We start from the raw sequence: 25,135 nt of genomic DNA on the forward strand, positions 1-25,135 counted from the left end.
TAGTATAATTTTTTTACTTTTCATTTTCAATGACACTGGACAGTATTTTTTAGAGAGAAAGAGGAGAAAAAAGTCCCCTGCCCGATAATTTCACTAGCTAAAGTAGCTATCATCTGGTTTCCTAGGTTTGTTACATTTCTTCTCTTTTTATTGTTATTATCTCACAATATTATTAGGACCGTTTATTTTGTGAAAAGTGTTTTAACTAATGTTGCAATCGTCACGACATCAATTCAATCTTTGCTTGGCCTCTATATTTTTTGGTGATTACAGGTTTTTTGTTTTTCAATTTTTGATTGCAATAATATTTTTTCTTTTAGAGAACAATTGCCTTATGATAAGAATTCATCTTACTTGTGAGCCAAAGCCAATTCTTTGATAGTGCAGAAGTTTACTCGGTTGGTGGGTGTACGTTTCAATTCTTCCCAGTCAGTTATCAAGCTTTCCTTATCTCCAAGTGCTTCATCTTCAACATAGCTTGGCGACAAAACTCTTGCTTCTTCAACACCTGCAGGCCTGGAAAATTCATTGGCATTTCAAAGGAGTGGCAAAGTACAGTTATATTTAAAAGAGCACATGCTTTTATGAATAACAAATAACCTACAAAACATCAAATAGATATAGCTTCAATCTTTTAAATTTTTACCGCACAATTTCATTTAAACGCGAGTTTCACAACTTTGGCACCTTTTAACATTAATTTCTTACTAACAATTTGCAATTTGTTTTACGGTAATTGAAGTTAATCGCAAATGATGTTAGGGCCCGGGGATGGGATAAAATGTACTAAATTGGTTGACTACTAATTCTCACCACTCAAACTTTGAAGGCACGATGCTTTCCAGAAAAAAATCAAGCCGGCGTTGTTGTTCGCTCTGATCATCTGGGTAGTCCCGAGGATTGAAGGCATACCGTTCCACTGTGCGCCAACCCTTATAGTCTTCCACTGACCTAAAGTCAGAAAGTTTGAGCTCCATGTGTTGTGTGGAAGTACTGAAAGCTGGAAACTGAACGGCAAGATAAGACAAGATTGTTTATCCCACTGTCTTTATCTGCAAGGATACAGACAGACTAGGTATGCTTTTCAGAACCAGTGATTTCATTGGATACCATGATTGGATAAAGTAAACGTGCAGTGACGTAAGCTTTGCATAATGTCTGTGTTGATTGGTCTAAGGTGATGTGGGTGCAGCTGACAACCATCGCATCGGACCAATCAAAACACAGATATGAAAAGCTTACTTTCGGTTGTCCATGTAGTGTCCACGAGTGTATTAGCGAGGTTTAGCTGTTACGCGAGCAAAAACGTGACCGTTAACACCACAAAACTGTGTCATTTCTAGGTTTTATTTCTCGGGTTTATTTCATGTTCACGTATGACGTCTGCACGTACGTACGTACCTGACGTTAAAATGGTTACTTCACGAAGGCTTAAAACGTGCGATTTTTACAACATTTTTTGACGTTCACGTTTACGTTTTTGCTCGCGTAACGTGCAGCTAAACCTCTCTATTATACAAGAGTGCGAATCTCCATGTGAAATAAGCGAAAGGTGAATGATATGGGGATTGACGTAGGCTAGAGGCCACTCTTTGGCGTTATTCAGGAACCTCAAAATGTGACGTCAAATGTTTCAACATCTTGGTGCAACTGAATGCAGAACCACCTCAAGCTCATCTATGCTCCAAAAAGTTTGCATCTACCTTAGATTAGTACAAGTAGCTAGCTATGTATACCTTTATAAGGTAAAGGGATTCGGTGTTGTGATAATGCGTTACTTCATTTTGGAAACTGGAGCCACCCTTTTTTATGTAAACAAGTTATTTATATTAGGATGCGTAGTACTAGTAGGCCTACAATTTTATTTGTGCGTTTTTCCTGTAGCCGCCTGTCTGAACATAAAACAATGCGGATGAGGCATAGTCTCTGTTTAAACATATTTTTATTTACACATAATCACTCTTAAATCAAGTAGCAGAACAATATTATTAGGCTTTAATTGCACAACCTACCTTGGATTTTAGCTGTCCGTATAACGCTGTCTGGAGTACTGTTTTGGGGGTGTGTACGTGTGTCTCTTTCTCTTCTGAGCCTTTATTCAAGGCGCACGCGGCGGCAGCTCCCCAAAAGTCACGCACAAAAAAAAGTACGCCGCTCGCACTGGTCTTTTTCGTAGTGACATTTTTGGGGCCGTGTGACATCTGAAAGATGTCGCGTGCGCCTTGACTAAAGGCTACTATACTACTACATGTACACGGCCAACCCCGGAAGGCAACTAGCCTCCAATACAAGCTCCGCGTTAACACCACACCGGCCGCATTTTTCCCTGTGGAATTGCCATCCTCAATTAATGATTTTTTTTTTAGGATTCCCTTTTTTTCAGTCGATTTAGAATAAACAAACCCACTTGAAAAAGCACTTTTACATACGACAGTGTAAATTTTCATCAAAATCATCCACTTCACAATTTTTTGTCACTGGGTGGCGCTGTAATAATGTTGACAACGTGTGATCGAAACAAAAAGGAGAGTACGGATTTTTTATGTCTGTCTAAATATCCGTCTATCCTAGACTATTCTTGTTCAATATACATGCATCATACGCATGTTATCTTTTGATATAGAAGCAAACTGATCCAAGCGTGTAAACCCACATGACGTACTGCACAGCCTTCATAAAGTAACCAAGAACATTGTCAACAAAATGGTGACTTCTTCAGCTTCTTCAAGCGACGGTCGCGCCTTTGGTGTAATCGTGTTTGGTGCAAGTGGATTTACCGGTCAGTTTGTGGTGCAAGAGTTAGCCAGAGTGAGCGATGAAGAGCCGGGTCTGACTTGGGCCATAGCTGGTAGAAACCAGGACAAACTTCAAGCGGTATTGAAGGAGGCTGAGAAAGTCACAGGTTAGCCTATCGTTAAATGATTAATAACAACCAACATGCACTGCCACTGGGGAAAAACAGCTCAGTTTGAGCATGCCAAAGATGCCGGCTCCTCTTTGTTCATAATAAACAAAGATTGGCTCGAGATTAGTTGCGATGAATAACGTAATCTCCTCTCGCCGTCGGCAGGAGGGTTACGTTTATCGCAACTAGCTCGAGATGAGCTCACATGTTAGTCAAAATTGAGCCAGTAGTACTAGTACTAGTAGTAGTAGTGGCTCAATTTGACTGAGCCAGTCTTGGCTCATGTGAACCAATCATCACTCTGGGGACACTGATCATGGCTCATCTTGACTTGAGCCAATCTTTTATTGAGCCATTTGTGAACAGAGGAACCCACATTTTTGGCTGTGAAGTCAAACTCAAACCATGGAGGTACACTGAGCCGTATTTGGAAAAGTTTCCGTATGGCATGGCGCCACCACTTTTTCATTCGATATGAAATAATCTAGCACAGTGTGTATCTAATTTACCTCAATGAGATATATCCCATTTTGTAAAAATGAGTAAAAAAGTTGTGGCGTTAGCCGTTATCCCCATATTTTTCCCAAGTGTTTACGTGGCATCATGGTTTATCGCGGTTCAGAACCGCAATGCATTGTGGGTAGGCAGAGAGGGCATTGACGTGTTCGACGACTTTATGTATGTTGTGATGCTATATATTTGTGTTGCGCTCACAGCACGCTCTTTCTTGTTAATTATGGTCAAAATGCGCGCGACCGCCGATATTCAAATGACCATTTGGTCATAATTGGTTGAATTTGGTGCCTTTGGAGAGGCAATTGCAAAAGCTTTCCAAATCTGCCATTACTTTTTTGTAGGAACATGTTTAGGGCTGATAACCTTCTGATCTCTACTTTGACCTTGAATTTGACCTTGTGGATCACGTGATCTGGAGATGGATTTCTTTGAAAACTTTCCTCCATATGTTTCTCCACAATATAAAAAAGATTTATACATGTAGGCCTAGTATTTTGTTGCTTGTTTTCAAGCTCAAAGTTGCCATACTTGGCAAAACTATGATAATATTCCTACATGCAAAGTAAATTACACGTATCATGATTGCATGATTGTATTGCATACAGAGTCAGCATGTTTCTACACTACAGGAAATACTTTTCAAACAGAACATTTTAAATTGAAAGAAAAGTTGGCTTGTTGAAGTGCAAGTTTTATCCTTTTTTCTGTCATTTCATTCATACACTGTACAATTCTTATGTAGAAATAAAATGAGCAATTTTGATTTCAAAATTCTGGCTGAAGCAAGAACAAGTTCACATGTCTGGATTTAACAAGAAGCCAATCAGTCCATGGTTTCTATTGCCCTGGTCTCGTCCTTTAAAAGTTTTCTAAAGAAAGTGCCCTTAGCACAAATGGCCTTGCCCTCTCCAGGATGAAGTTCCAGGCCTGCGTTCAAATCATGAGTCACGTCAAGGACAAGCAGCTCTAGTTATTTTGTTTATTATTTGCTTTAAAACAACAGGCCTTGAATTACATGGAGGCCATGACATCCATTGCCTTGGCCTTGGTGCCCCTTCAAAAGTTTCACATAGACTTTAAGATTTTCCAATGGATGTGCCCTTTTCAAAATGAAAATGGCTTTGCCCTCTCAAAGATGAAATTCCAGGCTTGTAACAATTTTGTATACTAGCGCTTTTGTTTTTGTTACCTTTCTATTTCTCATGTTGAATTATTTTTTTAAAAAGAGTATGGAATAAACGTCATATTAAATTGAATTTAATTGAGTTTAGATCTTTGATTTGGCTCTGTTTCTGCAGGTAAAGATTTAAAGGATGTGGGTGTACTGATTGCTAATGTTAACGATCACCAATCCATGGATAATATGTGTGCCCAAGGCAAAGTGTTGCTCAACTGTGTAGGACCGGTGAGTGTTCAACCATCTAGGAAGTCAAATAACATTTACAATTGTTGCACGCTGTGACGGGATCCATTGCGTTTTGTACACCCGAGGGGGAAAAGGGCACCCAAAGCGAAGCCGAGGGTGCCATTTGCCACCGAGGGTGTACAAAACCCATGGACCCCAGTCACAGCGTGCAACAATTGTTTTGTTATACCTTGGTAACATTGTTATTCCTCTTCTCAAAGTTCTGTTGTCATCTTCAAACTTTATTAAGACGGAGCAATGCATAGTTCAATCATGGTTTAATAAGCAGACGAACGGTTCAAACAAGGAACAATTCTTCACCTGTTGATTGACCCAGCGTGTGTTTCGCACAGCGCTTAAAATCGACCAACAGCGGGAACGATCAAGGTGATGTACACTGGTGTACATCACTTTTCATGTTACCCGGCGCGCTGTGCATTACGCGTAGCGCGCATCATTAGCCATGATACATGCATATTTGTTGCACGGCACGTGATTGGTTCTCGTCCAATCAAACTTCACAATTTGCACAGAGGTATAACAATAAATTTTGATGTTTTGTTAAAGAACAGGGGGCTGCATGATACTTCACAGAGCAACGCAGTCAATTACCTCCATGCCCCCTGGTCATTGCCTTGGGGTCCTTGAAATACTCCAGTAGAAATTTACAATTTCCTCATAGGGTGCCCTTTACCAAGAAGAAAATGACTTTGTGGTTTTACCAATGACCAAAAATGAAGCATTCTTGACTTTCAATAATATTTAATCAAAACAACCTTGACTGGAACATTTTGACCAACACAAAATTCCATCTTGGAATGTAAAGATGCATACAAGATGTATCAAATGTTTCACTGAAATAATTTTACAATTGCATGTTGCCGTCACGTGTCACGTTTGATACAACACACCTGTTCACAATACAAAATGTACAATAGTAAATATGAGACCAAAAGGTTGTATTTTTTTCCCCCCAGAAATTTAGCTGTTATTGTTTATCATTTGTATATTATTTTCCTTGGGGCTTGGATCTATTTAAAATAAAAATAAAAATAATAAAAAAAAGTAAATCAAGATGTTCACAGTTAAATCATTAAAGGTTTAGTAATTTCAAGTTGCATTGCCCGATTTGCAACAAAAGCACTTTTTTTTTCTTTTTCTTTTTCTCTCTGAATGAATTTTCATAGATGAAGCGGTTTCAAAATCAAAAACATACGTACACAAATTGTCAATAATGCCTTGCACTGAGCCACGATCAAAGCACAAGGAACAGTAACATGCAAATTATATGGCAAAAAAAGGCAATAGGCCTAATCTTTTTTTTTCTAGTCATCAAATTGTGTGATTTTTTTTTAGACAAAATGAAAAATTATGTAATTCTTGAATCTACAATGTTCATGCAGATAATATAATGCAGATAATATTTCACTACTCAAAATGAAAAGGTAATATTATTAATCTAATCATTGAAAGACAGCTCAGTTATCAAGTTGATATAAATTTCTTTTCCTCAGCGTGATAGCATTGATAATCAATGATCTATTCAAGTGATAGTCTATGGTCTAGACAATGATGTCATTTCATTGTACCTTGTACCTGTACAAAAACATAGCATGACATTCATGATGCATAATTTACATACATGTAGCTATAAGTACTTGTACGTGATATACGGGTGTGTTATGTTAATGAATGACACATTTTGTTCCAGTGTAAAATGATTGAGAATCTAAAATAAGCAGTTCCCACTGTCAGGGCCCATTTTCATTTAATTGCTTTATAATAAGCACTAAAAGTAGCTTAGCACAATAACATTGTGCTTACATGAAAAAGGTTAGCAGCCCAACTATCATACAGTTTGTGACTTGAAACCTGCTCATTTCTGCCTAGCAGAAAATTATTTAAAGCAGTATTGTCCACTTTAAGCGACTCGGCCCTGGTGTAGCACAAGATTCCCTTTTAATTAGTTTTTTGTTTATTGATTTGGGATTAAACAAAGACAAACATGACTAGAGTGGGATTTGAACCAACAACCTCTGGGTTAACAGGCCAGTGCTCTACAAACTGAACTAGCCATCTACCGTAGCCTTATGTTGGTGGTCTCCCTATTTTGTCAATCTTTTTTTAGGGTGCCGATTGTCTATTGCTACATTCCCTGGTTTTTTTTTCAGAATAGAGTGAGATGTGACTACATTAATGCCCAAGTTTTACGTACATTTCTGTATTGTGTTTAAAGCCATTGGACACTTTCTGAACAGAGCAAAAATTAAAAGTTCACAGATTTACAAATAACTTACAGGGTTTACAGAAGGTAATGGTAAAAGACTTCCCTTGAAATCCTATTTCATGAAATGCTTTATTTTTTGAGAAAACATAAAAAACAATTATCAATTCTCGATATCGAGAATAACAGACTTATTTTAAACACATGTCAAGACACGGCGAAACAGGTGGAAACAAGGATGGGTTTTCCCGTTATTTTCTCCCGACTCCGATGACCGATTGAGCCTAAATTTTCTCAGGTTTGTTATTTTATATATCAGTTGTGATACACCAAGTGTGGGACAATACTGTTTACCGATGTTGTGCGATTGCTTTTATAGATGATTCCATAAGCCATTTTGAGATATGGTGAACCCAATACTATGCCACTACATGTATTAGGCTTGGATAAATCTGTCTGTATGACACCCAAATGAAACAGTGCACACCTATAGTGTCCACCATCTCAAAAACGCTAAAGCCTATATTATAGTAGATGTACATGTAGAGGATGTATGTTTTTAAAGTCCTTCACTCCAAAACTAAATAGCCTTGTTTGGTGACACAATCTTCTTATTATTGTTTTTAAAAGATACCAATGTATGTTTTTTCTCCACAGTATCGATTCTATGGTGAACAGGTAGTCAGGGCTTGTGTAGAGAATGGCTGTCATCATGTCGACATAAGTGGTGAACCTCAGGTAATTGTTAAACTCAGTCTATAACATTGGTATGACCAGGGGTTATTATAAAATAACAATACAAAGTCTTATAAAGCGTACGTATCTACCGACAAGCTACTCAAGGCACTTAGTATGTATACATTTTACAGAAAGATAGGTTATTGATGAATTCTGAGACCCAATTATGTAGCACCTTACAGGGTGTCTCAAAAAAAAGATTAGATACACTTTTGAAATGGCTAATTCTGGTGGAAAAGGTTTATGTATGGACAGCTTATTGTATGGACTCAACTTTCATACATGTATGACACAAAAAAGTCTGAAAATAATTCATGCCTGGGTGGGCACTGCTCACTTTTTAAAGGGTATGAAAATTAGGTTGCGTAGGAATTAGCCATCCAATTTGTGAGAGGTAGGTCCTTTGGAGCTTACAAAATTGAGTGTGATATGATAAATTCATGATGAATAGCCCAATTGCGCTCCGCCATTGTCCGCGCGTCACCTGACCTATAGTGGGTATTGGATGTAAACAAACACGGCGTACTGCATTAAGCTTGGGCGATACCACGATGTTATCGAATATCGCGATACTAATTTGGAAACGATTTTGATATCGGATCAATTTGGTTTTAATCGAAATATCGATATATCGCGATGTCGATTAAGTATCGCAATATCGCGATGTATTTGCTAGCTGAGACATCTTGCACCCCATAGGTTTGGAGTAAAACCAGAAGAATAGGTCATTAGAACACCTCTCTTAAGCTATGACTGTCTTTTCTACAACTTTCACTGGGAGTTTGAAGACTGATGATGTCAAATTTAATTAATCGCGATTATATCAAATATCGCGAGATATTGTCGGCGATATATCGTGATTAAAATAAATCGATATTGCCCAAGCTTATACTGCAGATAAACGTGCGTTAAAAAGACATGATTACTGTTGCAATTTTTGGCTCAAAAAAGGACTAAATTCTCGAAATCACTGAAGAATATTCTGGAGTTTGTAACATAAGACCTTACCGGTGGCTGAACAATGCCAGTATGGGTTCCACCAAACAGGAAATTTCAAGAGAATTTTCACACGATGTCATGTGTTTGTGCACGGAAAGTGTGGTTTTATTCTCAAAAGAAACCTCTTTTGTAGTAGAATACTGGAAACATCAAACAGCAAATGTCACAATATTCAACTTTATAAAAAGGGCTCCGTTTTTAGTTATATAAGTGTAATTATTTATTGAAAATACAGCCAATTATGGTCCATCGGTACGAGTTTTCCCATGTCTTTAGGTCACGTGATCACATGTAAACATTGGTAGCGCAATCGGTCTATTGCAACCACTATGGGTTTGCTGAGTGAATTTTATGGTTTATTAAACCAAACTGCATGAGTGAACAGGAATTGCATTTTTGTATTGCAGCATTGTAACTTTCCCTGGTAGACTCAGTGGTGTGTTCATGGGAGTCAGGATGGAGTGACGGTACATGTTGCAATTTCCATGTTGCAAACTGTTATTTTTTACATGTGACTTTGAATAAAAACATTCACCCACATTTCAGTTATTGGAAGATTAGTTGAACATCTCATTGATTTACTTAATAACCAGATGGGGATTATGTAAATTTATTATTCAAATACGGTTTGTTGAAAAAAGGAATTTCACAGATGTTGGCTACTTATTCTTCAGGTTACCCATTGACCTGAAGAATAAGTAGCCAACATCTTGGATTGAATTTTCTAAGCTCCAAAGGACATACACTGTACCTCTTACAAATTGGAAGGCTAATTACTGCGCAACCTAATTTTCATACCCTTTACAAAAGTGAGCAGTGCTCACCTAAGCATGAATTATTTTCGGTTTTGTTTGGTGTCATATGAAAGTTGAGCCCATAAGTTATCCAAACATATAAACATTTTCCCCCAGAACCATATATTTTTTATTCGGCAGCCATCTCAAAAGTGTGTAGTTTTTTTTAGACACACAGTATAAGGGTTTACAAGGTTCTACGGCACATTCAGCAGCCATAGCCAGGAACACCGGGCCGAACCCCTTTTTGATAAGTGCACTGGGTTCTTTTACAAGCATTACACAACACATGGGACCAACGGCTTCACGTCCCATCCGAAGGACGAATCAATGGTTAAGTACCTTGCTTAAGGACACAAGTGTCACGGCTTGGGATTCAAACCCACACTCTGCTGATCAGAAACACCAGAGTTTGAATTCGGTGCTCTTAACCGCTCGGCCACAACACTTCCAGTTATGAGCACCGGACTCAAGCTCAGGGCCAAATTTCATAGTGCTGCTTAACGGTAAGCAAATTTTTGTGCTAAGTGAATACTGCATCAGAAAAATTTGCTAAGGTGTAAGCTTATTTCACACGTTAGCAAGAAAATTAGGCGGCCATCTCCCGTGTTCACCATGGATTTGCATTGTGACCTCATTTATTTTCGTGCAGTAAGCACCGGAAGATTAGCATGCCTTTTCATGTGGTTACGGTAAGCATCGCTATGAAATGGAAATTGTACAGTAAGGACGAAATCAGGCGTTAAAGCCATTGGACACTTTCGGTAAACAGTATTGTCCAAGGCCCACACTTCGTGTATCACAACTTCTATATCAAATAACAAACCTGTGAACATTTCGGGAGAAAATAACGGGAAAACCCACACTTGTTTCCGCACATTTCGCCGTGTCATGACATGTGTTTAAAATAAATATGAATTCTCGATATCGAGAATTGATATTGTTTTAATGTTTTCTCAAAAAGTAAAGCATTTCATTGAATAATATTTCAAGAGAAGTCTTTCACCACTGCCTTCTGTAAACCCTGTAAGTTATTTGTAAATCTGTGAACTTTTTTTTTTTTCCTGTACCGAAAGTGTCCAATGGCTTTAAGCAGCACTATGAAATTGGGCCCTGGTGTTTCTGACCAGCAGAGTGTACTGTTTAGGTTTGAGTTCCAGTAGTGACACTTTTGTGCTTGAGCAAGATACATTTACCATAATTGCTATTGTACACGGATAGTAGTGAATGTAAAAGAAACCAGAACACTTTATCGTGGAAGAGTAGGGGTTAACCCTGTTGTGTTTCTGGTTCACATACATGTACATGTACACGTAGCAAGTACCCTTGTTTACAGGTTTCTTTAGGTTTGTTAGCTAAAGGGATTAAAGTTCACCTAAATTAGGGCCACTGATTTTCCGTTTCAGAAAAGTGCAAATTCCGTTTGGCAAAAACATGAATTCCGTTTCAGGCACAAAAAATTCCGTTTCATGTTTTTTTAATTAAATAAAAGGTTGTTTAATACCCAGGGACACACTTATAAAAATCAATTTGAGATAAGTTGCACTGTTGACTTCGTAAAATGTTCATTTGAACTGACAAATTTCAAAAAAATACTTTTTTTTATAATTGTGGATTATTTTGTATACTGCTGTTCTAAAAAGGTTGCACTGTGACTGCAGTATCAATGCACATGATGTGATAGACTTGATTCCAAGTCTAAAACTGCAGTTGATTCTCTGCATCAGCCACATTGTAGGCTAATGACAGGAGTGTATCCACAAGAGGGCGCTGTTTCAGCATGATCAAAGACTTGGGAACAAGTCTATGGACGTGACCATTCTCCATCCACAAACAAAATGTCAGCCATTTTGTTTTCGCTTTGGCGACAGAATGTTGACAGTTTACGGTTTTGTTTTAGACCTTTCCGAGATGAAAAAACATTGTATGTGTTCTTATAGATCATAGGTAAGCTAGTTTGTGTATTATTGTTGGTAAAAGAGAGGGAGAAAATGCAATTTGGGTGAACAAAAAATGTTTAAAACGTGCCGCGAATAATGCCCTTCGCTTAACCATGTTAACAACGTGTGTACATCATGTGTGTAAACATTGAGGATGGTGTGAAGTAGAACAGAATGATCCACGGTTACGATCTCGTACTTTTTAATGGTCTGATTGGAAAAGTTTCCGTATGGCGCCACCACTTTTTCATTCGATATGAAATAATATAGTATCTAATTTACCTCAATGAGATATCCTTTTTTGTAAAAATTAGTGAAAAAGTGGTGGCGCCATACGGAATGTTATCCGTCTGATTTCTGATGCCTTTTTAGTTTAACAAAAAGAATCTTAATAAAGAATGCAATTTCAATAGTTTTGGCGTCAAGAAAAAAAAAAAAAAAAAAAAAAATCAAATTTTCTGAAATCCCGTTTTCCGTTTCAAAGGGCGGATTCCGCGAATTCCGTCCGTTTTCCGCGATCGCGGAAAATCAGTGGCCCTACTAAATGAGGCATCCATGGTTTCACTTCCAGACTATATACTAATAATAAATACAGGTAACTTCAGAATACTGTAACGCACTGCCAACAGGTCCTTGTTTGCGTAGAATGCCTAGTAAGGGGCAGTACCTGTGATCTATATGGATCACTAGCTAACCATCTCTGCCCTCCCATTTATCTCTTGGTTGAAAGAAACAATAGTAAAGTGTCTTGCTCAGGGACACAAGTGTCACAATCGGGATTCAAACCCACACTATGTGGAACAAAACACCAGAGCTTGAGTTTGCTGCTCTTATCTGTCGGCCACGACACTCCACCATATTTGGCGCTAAAGCAGCAACTAATTATAACAATAATAGTGGCTTTTTATATAGCCACATATTCGTCAGTCAGTGAGGCGCTTTAAGATACAGTATTTTCGTTCAAGGTATTTCATTTGGGACTGCGTTTAAATTATGAGACCTACTCCTTTACATAGCACCATGGTTTACAAGGTGCTGTGGTGCAATATGCTGCCAATCAAACCAGGAACACCTACTACTTAACATAGCACCATGTAATGGTTTACAAGGTGATGTGGTGCAATGCTGCCAATCAAACCAGGAACACCTACTCCTTAACATAGCACCATGTAATGGTTTACAAGGTGCTGTGGTGCAATATGCTGCCAATTAAACCAGGAACACCTACTCCTTAACATAGCACCATGTAATGGTTTACAAGGTGCTGTGGTGCAATGCTGCCAATCAAATCAGGAACACCTACTCCTTAACATAGCACCATGTAATGGTTTACAAGGTGCTGTGGTGCAATGCTGCCAATCAAACCAGGAACACCTACTCCTTAACATAGCACCATGTAATGGTTTACAAGGTGCTGTGGTGCAATATGCTGCCAATTAAACCAGGAACACCTACTCCTTAACATAGCACCATGTAATGGTTTACAAGGTGCTGTGGTGCAATGCTGCCAATCAAACCAGGAACACCTACTCCTTAACATAGCACCATGTAATGGTTTACAAGGTGCTGTGGTGCAATGCTGCCAATCAAACCAGGAACACCTACTCCTTAACATAGCACCATGTAATGGTTTACAAGGTGCTGTGGTGCAATGCTGCCAATCAAACCAGGAACACCTACTCCTTAACATAGCACCATGTAATGGTTTACAAGGTGCTGTGGTGCAATGCTGCCAATCAAACCAGGAACACCTACTCCTTAACATAGCACCATGCAATGGTTTACAAGGTGCTGTGGCGCAATATGCTGCCAATCAAACCAGGAACACCGGGGCAAACCCCTACTCTGCACTGGGTTCTTTTATGTGTGTTACACAACACACAGGACCAATGGCCTAAACATTGATTGATAGATAGATTGACTGATTGATAGATAGATTGACTGATAGATAGATAGATTGACAGATTGATAGATTAATTGACCAATCCATTTCAGTTCCTGGAGGGAATTCATCTGAACTACGATGCAAAGGCCAAAGAGAGCAACGTTATCATTGTGGGTTCTTGTGGATTCGACAGCATCCCAGCTGACATGGGAGTGGTCTTCACTAAGAAGAAATTCCCAGGTATGTCTTTAACTCAAGTTTGTAAAAATGTACAAAGTATCTGACACTTACCTTATTCACCTGACGCCATCATAGTATAAAACACTGTGAGAAACGGCTCCCTCTTTTTGAGAATTTTTGTAATTTTTCACTCAAATAATAAAATACTTCAGTTGAAGCTTTTATTATGCATCTGAAAGCATGCAAAATAATGCAACAAGGGTGTTTTTCTTTAGCAAATTCAATGACCATTTGAGCCCATTAATAGGAATCATCAGGGTTTTACATTTCTGAAACAAAATCTGTTAAAAACAAAAAAATCTTTGCTCACAGTAAAAAACAACAAATTTGCTCACAGTTAATAAATAGAGCTCTCCTAGAAGCAGTTCAAATTGAGCATAATTTGTCTTCACTGGTTGCTTGGTTTCAACAGAGTTAGCAAATTTTTAAAATATTCTTTACTTTCTGATTTATAGGCATTTTGAATACAGTAGAGAGTTTCGTCGCCCTTCAGTCAGGACCTGAGGTAAAGTAAACTCTTTGTTTTGAACCTTCTCCGACAAAAAAGAGATATATAAACACAAGAAAAGAAGAACAAAACAAATTGATGAAGAATTGCTTGACCAAATTGCTTGCGTTAAAAGGTTTTGTTACTTTTTATACGACACAAAATACAAATGTCCACAGATTTACATGAAACTTCCCTAAAAATATTACCTGCGGAGGTGCTGTAGTTTTTGAGAAATGAATAAAAGTAGTTCGAGAAAAATCACAAAATTATTTTTGTAAACCACAAGGGAAACTGACTGGGTAAATTTGTAAATGATTTTTGGGGTTGAACAAAGAATTGACTAGAGTGGGATTCGAACCAACGACCTCCGGATTAACGTGCCGGCGCTCTACCAACTGAGCTATCTAGCCCTATATTGGCGGTGTCCCTATTTTGTCAATATCTTTGTTCGGGGGTGCCAGTCAGAAGCCATACAACTGTTAAATGCCGTGTAGCCAGGGATCACACCCAAATTACGATACAACTTGGAAAGCGGCAGCCAGGGGATCACCTTAAGGGGATGCGACTTTTTGTTTCAGATATCAATATAAACCACAAGGGAAACTGACTGGGTAAATTTTGAAATGATTTTTGGGGTTGAACAAAGAATTGACTAGAGTGGGATTCGAACCAACGACCTCGGATTAACGTTCCAAAAATCATTTCAAAAGATATTAACAAAATAGGGACTCAGCCAATATAGGGCTAGATAGCTCAGTTGGTAGAGCGCCGTACACTAGATTAACGAAAACTCTCCTGAAAACATTGCTCTGTGTTTTTTCCTTTTTTCTCAAAAACTTGAAGACTACTGAGGCTAAAACTATAGCCATCGTTGTCTGCAAATATAAAGCAGTACAACTTTTTGATAAAAGAGAAAAACCCCATACATAACTACTGCTACAAGGGAAGAAATTATGATTATTAAATACCCTGGACCGGTTATCCATTCTGATGTTGTCGAGAGCATGTCACATGGGGGTGTTTAAACAGGTGATTTAAAGACGACCAAGTGTCTAAAACTGGCTGGCTTTATGTGCTTGGCGCGCAAGATCAATTTACTTATTCGGAACGCAATATATAGCTTTTAGTGCCAGTGCAGAGTCTATTTTTACTCGTGTGTACACAAAACACCCCATTTTGTACCAAACATGATTTTTTGAAGTTTTTGAAAAATTCGCTACTATCATATTGTCTATGATTTTAATTTTGTTTCACTTTTTTAACAAAAGGGCTTTTATGAATGGGAATAAAACAGAAGTGACTCGTTCTTAAACGGCGCTTTAAAACCTTTCAAGGTCATGGCTGGCGATAAAGGCCTGATCTGGTTTCAAAAGGCCGTTAAAGATCTTGTCATTCTTTTATTCCCTAGTAGACATTATTTATAGTCAAAGCGATACATTTGACAATCCTGACATAAGTAACAGAAGTGTCATTTCTGTCTGTTCACCTCCTTCTCAGGGTTCTGCAGGTCACTTCACAACGTATCAGTCCGCCATTCATGGCATTGCCCACAGTGATGAACTCCCCAAGCTACGCAAAAAGTTTGACTGGAAACCCTTGCCAAAGTACACACCCAAACTAGAAAAGAGGTGAGAAACATTCAAAGCACACTAGTGATAATAATGGTGGCTTCTTATAAAGCGCTCATATCCATCACTCAGTGACGCTAAAGGCGCTTCAACACTTATTTTCCTGCAAGGTATGAGGGACAACGTTTGAATTATGAGACCTACTTCTTTTACATCTCACCAGTTAATGGTTTACAAGGAGCTGTGGCGCAATATGCTGCCAATCAAACCAGGAACACAAGGGCAAACCCCTTCTCTTTTCTGTAAGCGCAATGGGGTTTTTTTATGTGTGTTTAACACACAGGCCCAACAGCTTTTTGTTCCATCCGAAGGACGAAGCATCATGGTTAAGTGACTTGCCTGAAGGACACAGGTGTCCCGACTGGGACTCAAACCCACACTCAGCTAAGACCAGAGCTTGAGTTCGGTGCTCTTACCCGCTCGGCCACGACAAACCATACTGTCAACTCAGTGTTTTTTCCCTGCCTTTCTTTCCTTTCAAGAATGAAGTATCAGGGCTGCAGAGAATTGTTCAAATCTAATTGATTAAGGGAATAAAAGGGTAGCGACAAGTTCTTTAACGGCCGTTTGAAACCGGCAGGGTCGTTGGCGTGTGATGAAGGACCAAGCCGAAAGCTAGGGCCTTTATCGCACGGCAACGATCCTGCAAGGTTTTAAACGGACGTTTAAGAACGAGTCACTACTCGTTTATTCCCATTCATAAATGCCCTTTTGTTAAAAAACGTTAAAAAAATACAATTATAGACACTTTGCCAATTGAAAATTTGAGGTTTGAAGTATTTTTTTCAAAAACTTTGTGAAGAATCTGTTTCATGCGTGTGGGTTGTGTGTACGCGCGCGTGCTTAGAAATATATTACGCGCGCGCTTAGAAATAGATTACACGCTGTTACTAATAGCTATTAATTGCTCATTCCGCGTGATAATATTTGTGTACGCGCGCGCCCGACACGTGGGACTCAGCCAGTTATAAACAGCTCCAGCTGGTCATTATCAACCGTTTAAACACCCCCACATGACGCGCTCTCCACCAATAGGAGTAGCGAAACTGTCTGGGGTATTTATGAATGTATTTTTAAGCGCATGAAGCAGCTAGCAGTGTTTAATCTCCGATGTTGCTATTTTTTCTCTTCCCCTTCAGAGGAGCTGTTTTCTACAATGAAGAAAGTAAGAAGTGGTGTGTGGTGTTCCCTGGTTCAGATGCATCCGTTGTTAGAAGATCTCAACGATTCATGTATGAGAACAACGATGAAAGACCGGTAAGACTTTGTCTCAGTTTCTCTCCGCCATTGGTTAAAAAAAAAAAGGTTATACTAAGCTGGAAATACCATTAAATGTTGAGTTAACTTTACTTTACCCTTTTAGCGGCCACAAGCATAATGGATTATGATGCTTCTCGGCTCAGCTCATCACGTTGTGACCATTGGTTTTTGCAATGTTAGAAATTGGTTTGTGCCATCCAGGCCGATCCATATTGTAGGCTGATGGCGTTGAGGTCGTCTATAACCTGTGATATGTAGGTGTAGCGGAGGCCTTCACCCTGACGAAAGGGGTTCAGATGGCTGGTTTTATGAATTTAAGAAGGCAGCGAGAGGCACCTCAGGTCTTCGGAGAGTAGGGCCAATTAAACCATCTTGTGATTAAACGAAGACGACTTCACAGCAGGGTTGTTGTGGCAGGTGCTATGCATGTGCGAGTGTACAACTTATACATAACTACGTAGAGGTTGCTGTAGGCTTATAAAACCAAGACTTTTTATTGCCAATACCTTCCCATTGTTGCATGTATGTTTTGACAGTGTGATTACCAAGTTGGTACACCATTCCACCACTGCAGGATGTAGCCCCCTATAAATTTGGACAGACCGATCGTCGCTTGTCCTTGTCCTTCCAAAAAACTTACAACCAGCTTCCAATAACCCATTTTGAGGTATGGTGGCCTACTATAAACCATGTGACCTTTGTTTAGAATAAGTGTGACCTTGTACATTCTTTGGCCAGTCTGGCAGGCAAGATACTGCACTGGTCATATGGGAAAGTTGACATTTTCTGCCATAATTTCCACACAAATCCAAAAGTTATGAACAAGTTTTGAGAAGTGCCCCCTTTCATCATATCAAAAGTTGATAAGAATATTTAGACAGTGCAATCTCCATAAAATATAAGATTTTATGTTTTCTTCCATTGAGCATTGTACAAATTCTGCGTGCAGGAAGTCCAGCCGTCGATTTCACCAAAGTCTTCTTAACTTAGGATTAATCCTAGAACTTAGGACGAGTTAAGTTCCGTATCCAAAGACGTGGGACGAATTGCACTCATCCTAAGTTAGGACGGGTTACTTGTCCTATTTCGAGATATTATTAATTCTAGCGTTTCGTGAAATCGGCTGCTGGCTTGGTGGCTGTTTTCTGTAAACATGTGATTTTACAGGTCACATCGTCTATTTGGTTTGGGTAAATTTGTCTGGATATACCCAAACCAGTGTACTCTCACTGCGTTTTCACTTTGAATGCAGCGCGGGACCAGTTTCTCTAAATCCACGGTGCATAAACATAAGCGCAGTGCGTAATCATAATTTGAATTGTCTGTTACGTGCCTGAAGTGGTAGCAACTATGAACCAGCCATTATAATAATAATAATATGAAAAAGAAGCAGAAATGCTTGTATAGCGCAATTCAGTACTGCAAGTACTCTCAATGCGCTTTACAAAACAAATGACAAAATTTATTCAAGAGAAAGCAACAAATTAACTTAAAGGCAGTGGACACTATTGGTAGTTACTCAAAATAATTATTAGCATAAAACCTTAATTGGTAACAAGTAATGGGGAGCTGTTGATAGTATAAAACATTGTGAGAAACGGCTCCCTCTGAAGTAACGTAGTTTTCGAGAAAGAAGTAATTTTCCATGAATTTGATTTCTAGACCTCAGATTTAAAACTTGAGGTCTCAAAATCAAGCATCTGAAAGCACACAACTTCGTGTGACAATGGTGTTTTTTATCTCGCAACTTCGACAACCAATTGATCTCAAATTTTCACAGGTTTGTTATTTTATGTATATGTTGAGATACACCAAGTGAGAAGACTGGTCTTGGACAATTACCAATAGTGTCCAACGTCTTTAACAATAAAAGATTGCAAATAAGATTGAGCAAACAGGTGGGATTTGAGATGTAATTTGAAGAGGTCCGGGTTATCTGAGAACGGAGGGTAGCAGGAAGAGAGTTCCATAGGGTTGGTGCGCTGAATGCAAAGGCTCTTTTACCGTACGTTTTCGTTCTGTAAGGGGGTACTTGTATAATGTCCACCATACCTTTAGAAAGGCTAATGACTCTCTGGTAATACTCTCCACAGGTTCAGTACGGTGCTTATGCAGAGGTCGGTGGTTTGTTGACCCTCATGGTCCTTCTAATCTTTGGGATCGTCTTTGCGTTCTTGGCCAAATTCAACTTTGGACGGAAACTCCTGGAGAAGGTGTGTGTGTGTTTATATTGGTTTTTCATACATTCACTCAGTAGATCCAGAGCATCGGATGATGGCCCTTCAAACACGTTGGTCCTCCATTGCTGTACGCAGCTCATCCCGTTGCAGGCCAGAGTCCCGGCACAAGGTGTCCACATTGGTGGTGTTTGGTCTGCCACCAAAGTAGATCATTGCCATTTGAACGAGTCAATACCTTTCTTTCACAAGGAATAACTCTTTTAGGTGATGACCCCGGGTAAAACTTCCACATGAAACAAATCCATTTAAAGGGGAAGTGTGACATTTGGTTTTTAGATCCGTTTGATTGTTTTAATCCCATATACATATAATATAGATATATACACACACAAAATACATGTGAAAATTTTATTGCCATTGGATTGGAGGATTGGAGGTCATGTGGCATTCATTACTCAAACATTTCATGACCTATGTCATTAAGCTTGCATTTGGGTGTTATTAAACGTGCATTTTCAATTAAACTTTTTTACACTATTACACGCTAGACCACCATGCACGTGTTCGCGTAGGCCAGTTGGTCACATGATTGTTGAGAGGTTGGAAACTTGATGCGAGGTAACATGTCCATTCGCTTGAGACAATGGTGCCTTTCAGTGTTCGTCGATTATAATCATGCGACCGACTACAAACACTCCACATCTAATGGAGTCTATTGTTATTACTATTTCTCTTTTCTCTTCCACAGTACCCTAAATTGTTCTCTGGTGGCTTCTTCAGCCATGAGGGTCCTTCAAAGAAGCAGCGAGATGCTTCAACCTTCAGCCTGACGTTCCATGGTAAGGGCTTCAGTGAGTCTGCCAAGGACCAGACTAAACAGGATGTCAGCATTGTCACCAAGGTGTCTGGACCAGGTAAGATGATTTGGCGTGTCGTGGCCAAGCAGTTAAGAGCGTCAGAGACAAGCTCTGCTGTTTCTGATCAGCAGAGTGTGGGTTCGAATCCCGGTCAAGACACCTGGGTCCTATTTCATGGCTCTGCTTACCGTAAGCACAGAATCGGCGCTTATGGAAGCAGGGATTTCCGTGCTAACGCCAAGTCTATTCCACAGGTTTGCGGGGAATTCTGGCTTCAGCATGTGCGTACTCCTGGTTACTAGGCATTCTATGCCTACAAGGCTAGCACAGAAATTCGCCGCTTGCAGCTAAGCAGCGAATGGTGATCAACGCAGAATTCGGCGGTAAGCAGAGCCATGAAATTGGGCCCTGTTTCCTTAAGCAAGACAATTAACCATAGTGCTTCATCCTTCGGATGGGACATCAAGCTGTTGGTCCTGTGTGTTATGTAACACACGTAAAAGAACCCAGTGCACTTATCGAAAAGAGAAGGGGTTTGCCCCAGTGTTCCTGGGGCCGATTTCACAAAGAGCTAAGATCGATCTGAACTGCAAATTAATTGCAGTTGCAAAGCAAAGTGTGATGTCACAATACAAATCAGTATGGTAATACTGACAATTTTATTGCTTTGTGAATTTGGCCCTGGATTGGATTGCCTGAATATTGTGCTATTTAAAAGGAGTAGATCTCATAATTCAAAAGTAGTCCCACATACCTTGTTGGAAAATACTGAATGTTGAAGCGCCTTGAGCGTCACTGAGTGACGGGTATGCGTGCTTTATAAGCCAATATTATTATCGAGACAGTGTTGTCTGTATTAAAGGCTGTGGACACTATTGGTAATTACTCAAAATAATTATTAGCATCAAACCTTTCTTGGTGACGAGTAATGGGGAGAGGTTGATGGTATAAAACATTGTGAGAAACGGATTCCCTCTGAAGTGCCACAGTTTTCGAGAAAGAAGTAATTTTCCACGAATTTGATTTCGTGACCTCAGATTTAGAACTTGAGGTCTCGAAATCAACCATCTAAACGCACACAACTTCTTGTGACAAGGGTGTTTTTTTCTTTCATTGTTATCTCGCAAATTCGATGACCGATTGAGCTCAAATTTTCACAGGTTAGTTATTTTATGCATATGTTGAGGTACACTAACTGTGAAGGCTAGTCTTTGACAATTACCAATAGTGTCCACTGCCTTTAAGACAAGGGCAATCCCTGTCTGTTCAATCTTCCAATAGACTGTGCAAGTCTCATGCATATCATTGATCAAAACAAGGAAACAACTGCAGAGATTGTATTTTTCTGTCAAATAAAATCTTCTTTTCTAAATTCTGTTTATAAAATACTCTTGCCGTCGATTTCACCAAACTCATCCTAACTTAGGATTAATCTTAGGACTTGGAACGAGTTAAGTTCCCTATCTGAAGGCGTTTAATGCATTGATCCTATCCTAAGTTTGGATGGGTAACTCGTCCTAACTCGAGATAGCTGGATTAATCCTAGCGTTTCGTGAAATCGCCCGCTGGTTTCTTAAAATTAACATTGAAACAAAACAGAAACTTGGGACAAGAGTGCTGATTTTTTAGAAACCCCATTTGCAAATCTTGACACTGACTATTGTTACTGTGGCTTTTAAGTACTTTTCATTTACAAATTGGTGTCCATAATTCTCAGATTTTTGTCTAAAACTTGTACTTTGTCAAACGACGTTTTGTCACATTTCTATTTTGCAAAATTTATTAGCATACTTTATAGTAAATTAATTAACTGGAAATTGTTTTTGGCAACTGCTAAAATAACATGTTTGCAGCTGTGTTTTGAACATCATGTTATCTTTCAATTTGGAAAGACAGTCATGTCAACTATCCCTTTAGTTTGTAACGGATCTACAGTTAAGTGTAGATTCGTTACAAATATCGACGAGTCTACAGTAAGGTGGAGATTCGTAAAAATAATCTACACTTTCATCAATACAGTGACATCACAGATTAACTGTTTAAAGGATTTGGGTACTTTTTGTAACACAAAACACAATGTCAACAGATCGTTAAACTTACAAAGTTTGAAGATAATGATAGTAGAAAGCTTCCCTTAAAATATTACTTGCTGAGGTGCTGTAGTTTTTGAGAAATGAGTAAACAATGTCACGAAAATACGTTTTACATGCTTAAATATTTTGGTTTTACTCATTCACCAGTTTTACTCATTTCTCAAAAACTACAGCACCTCAGCAAGTAATATTTTAAGGGAAGCTTCCTTCCATCATTATCTTCCAACCTTGTTACATAAGTTTTATGTAAATCTGAGGACATTGTGTTTTGTGTCCTGCAAAAAGTACCCAGACCCTTTAAAGCCATTGGACACTTTCGGTAAACAGTATCACAACTTATATATAAAATAACAAACCTGTGCAAATTTAGGCTCAATCAGTCATCGTAGTCGGGGGAAAATAACGGGAAACCCCACCCTTGTTTCCGTACGTTTCGCCGTGTCATGACATGTGTTTAAAATAAATCCGTAATTCTCGATATCGAGAATTGATATTGTTTCAATGTTTTCACAAAAAGTAAAGCATTTCATGGAATAATATTTCAAGAGAAGTCTTTCACCATTACCTTCTGTAAACCCTGTAGGTTATTTGTAAATCTGTGAACTTTAAAAAAAAAATTCTGTTCCGAAAGTGTCCAATGGCTTTAATGGTTGCTAAATGTTTCTGTTGCACTGAAGTGTGTTTTGAAAGTACCTGTTTGTTGTATTTCTTAGAGCCTGGGTATGTGAGTACACCTATTGCCATGGTGCAGGCTGGACTAGTGATACTGAATGAGAAGGACAAGCTACCTCACAGGTACACTCATGCTTTATATAGACCATTGGGTGCATTCGATAAGCTTCCCTGGGTCGACCCCGCAGTGCTCACTCGGGTGAACCCCCGACAAGAGCTAATCGCCCTCTCGTGGTGACGGCACGCACCTCAGGTCACCCCCAAGTGACCCACTCCACAAGCAGGGCACTGGGGGCTGACCCGGGTGAGCCCAGTCAAAGCTATTCGAACGTATCGGGGCAGACCGGGGTCGACCCAGGGAAGCTAAACGAACGCACCCTATATCATGCTGCCACTATAACATCATGTAGCAATTACAATTAAGGCAGTATTCCATCAAGATCATCAGTCCACACTTGACACTTGATTCGTGAATGTTCCCTGAGCAAACAAAGTTCTAGGTAAAAAAAAAAGCTTTTAGTGTAGCTGGGCCAATAATTTGGAACAATCTTCCTACTGTCATTGGAGAATCTGTTACTCTATTTTTATCTCAGAAAGTTCTAAAGACTCATCTTTTTCCATGTAAATTGCTTTATGTACACTTATGTACACTTTTAAAGGGACACACTGCCTTGGATATCGGGCGAGTTGGTCTATGAAAAGCATTTGAAAACCGTTTGTTGTAAAATGCGTATGGTTGGAAAGATGCTTTAAAAGGAGAATATATGCCTTGCAATTGCACGGTTTTCCTTATATGTTGTGAACCAACACGGAAAGCCATTTTGTTGAGTCAAGTGTTTTACTCCATAAAATGGCCGACCATAATAGTTCGCAAAGTAAAAGGAAAACCACACAATTTCGAGGCATGTTTGTGTAGATTATTATATTCTACTTTGAAAACATCTTTCTAACCATAATGCATTTCATAACGAACAATTTCAAACGCTTTTTCATTGACCAACTCACCGATCCAAGGCAACGTGTCCCTTTAAAAGTGTACATAAGTTGTACATAAAGCAATTCACATGGAAAAGGGTGAGTCTAGAACATGTAGAAATGTAGATAAAGTAACAAATTCCCGAATGGCAGTAGGGAGGTTGTTCCAAATTATTGGCCCAGCTACACGGAAAGCTTTTTTGCTCAGGGAACATTCAAGCGAGTGATGACAAGTGTGAACCGAAGAAATTGTGGAGAAGTGTAATTGGACAGTAAAGTGGATATATATCGAGGAGTAGTTTTGTTCAAGCATCTAAAAACAAGAAGAGCAATCTTAAAATGGATGCGTTGTCTTGCTCCCCTGGATAACCAGCATTGTAGAACACATGATTTCTCATTCTACTGCCAAGGTACCAGACTATTTATCCCTTCCAGCCTTGGTTTGGTTTACAGTGAGTGTCCGGAAAAACATAATTCACTGCTTCCGTAAGCGCTAATTCTTTGCTTACGGTAAGCAGAGCCATGAAATTGGGCCTAGATGTTCACACTCAATGTCCTCAATTTGGTAATGACAATACTTGTTGTTCTTCTAGTGGTGGCGTGTTTGCCCCAGCGGCTTTGTTCTCAAGAACATCTCTGATTGAAAGACTTGACAAGCATGGAATGATGTTCAGCGTGGTGGAGACGATCGAACCGCCCAAGGAAAAAGAGACCTAGACGCAACGACTGCAGTCATGCCTACTTTCATGGTGGAACTAGTTCTACAAAGAAAAGTAGTAGATCAGACGAACAGGTTTCCTCTATCGTACAAGCTCTTATTCATATGCAACTCTGCTACAGCAACAAGATTTAAACAAGAAAAGCACTGTGTTTTAGAAAGTCAACATTATCATCAGCTAATTTGCAAAATTGTTATTGTTGTGGTCTGTGGCTGGAATCATTTCACTCTCTGTTTGATTCAAAAAGGCATTTGACAACAGGCATAATAATAATAATAATAATAAATAATAATAACAATAACAAAGATCACCATGCTGGTTGTTAAAGGCATGATTTGGTCTAATAGTTAAAAATGTGCGTATAATGATACAATGTTATGGCACTGTCATTTGTCAAAGTTGCACAGTGTGCACATTTGCCTTTGATTGCTGTAGCTGATATTTTCAATACAAAAGGTGTCGTCCTGTATCCTGGGCCCAATTTATAACTAGCTAAGCACAACAAAAATATGCTTACTGGAAAAAGGTTTTCAACTAAAATACCATTTCACATGTAGCATCTGTGGCTGGTATACTGCTTATTGCTGCTAAGACGAAACTTGTTAAGCAATATTT

The 25,135-nt window shown here is 39.1% G+C and overlaps 1 protein-coding gene and 1 long non-coding RNA gene across 2 annotated transcripts; one reads left to right on the forward strand and one right to left on the reverse strand.

The window, feature by feature from the left end:
- Nucleotides 1-400: 400 nt before the first annotated feature.
- On the reverse strand, nucleotides 401-2,065 carry LOC117299935. Its single transcript, XR_004520127.1, has 3 exons — nucleotides 2,013-2,065; nucleotides 814-1,007; nucleotides 401-516 (listed from the first exon to the last, which is right to left on the reverse strand). It is a non-coding gene; the product is annotated as an uncharacterized LOC117299935 (long non-coding RNA).
- Nucleotides 2,066-2,499: 434 nt separating this feature from the next.
- Nucleotides 2,500-24,790, forward strand: LOC117297784 (saccharopine dehydrogenase-like oxidoreductase). The gene is made up of 11 exons (XM_033780966.1): nucleotides 2,500-2,902; nucleotides 4,720-4,826; nucleotides 7,708-7,788; nucleotides 13,517-13,646; nucleotides 14,102-14,151; nucleotides 15,634-15,764; nucleotides 16,904-17,021; nucleotides 19,118-19,237; nucleotides 19,953-20,118; nucleotides 22,868-22,949; nucleotides 24,395-24,790. Exons 1-11 carry the CDS (start codon nucleotides 2,704-2,706, stop codon nucleotides 24,516-24,518), a joined length of 1,308 nt encoding a protein of 435 aa, XP_033636857.1. The 5' UTR covers nucleotides 2,500-2,703; the 3' UTR covers nucleotides 24,519-24,790.
- The last annotated feature ends 345 nt before the right edge of the window (nucleotides 24,791-25,135 follow it).

This window comes from Asterias rubens, chromosome 1 (genome assembly GCF_902459465.1).
Source record: "Asterias rubens chromosome 1, eAstRub1.3, whole genome shotgun sequence".
Lineage (NCBI taxonomy): Eukaryota > Metazoa > Echinodermata > Asteroidea > Forcipulatida > Asteriidae > Asterias > Asterias rubens.

What these genes read in the sequence shown, in the direction of transcription:
- LOC117297784 (XM_033780966.1), top strand. Translation starts at nt 2,704, where the DNA reads ATGGTGACTTCTTCAGCTTCTTCAAGCGACGGTCGCGCCTTTGGTGTA. An exon ending in AGAACAACGATGAAAGACCG is followed by an intron (nt 17,022 to 19,117) that starts GTAAGACTTTGT and finishes TACTCTCCACAG; the next exon opens with GTTCAGTACGGTGCTTATGC. An exon ending in AAGGACAAGCTACCTCACAG is followed by an intron (nt 22,950 to 24,394) that starts GTACACTCATGC and finishes TTGTTCTTCTAG; the next exon opens with TGGTGGCGTGTTTGCCCCAG.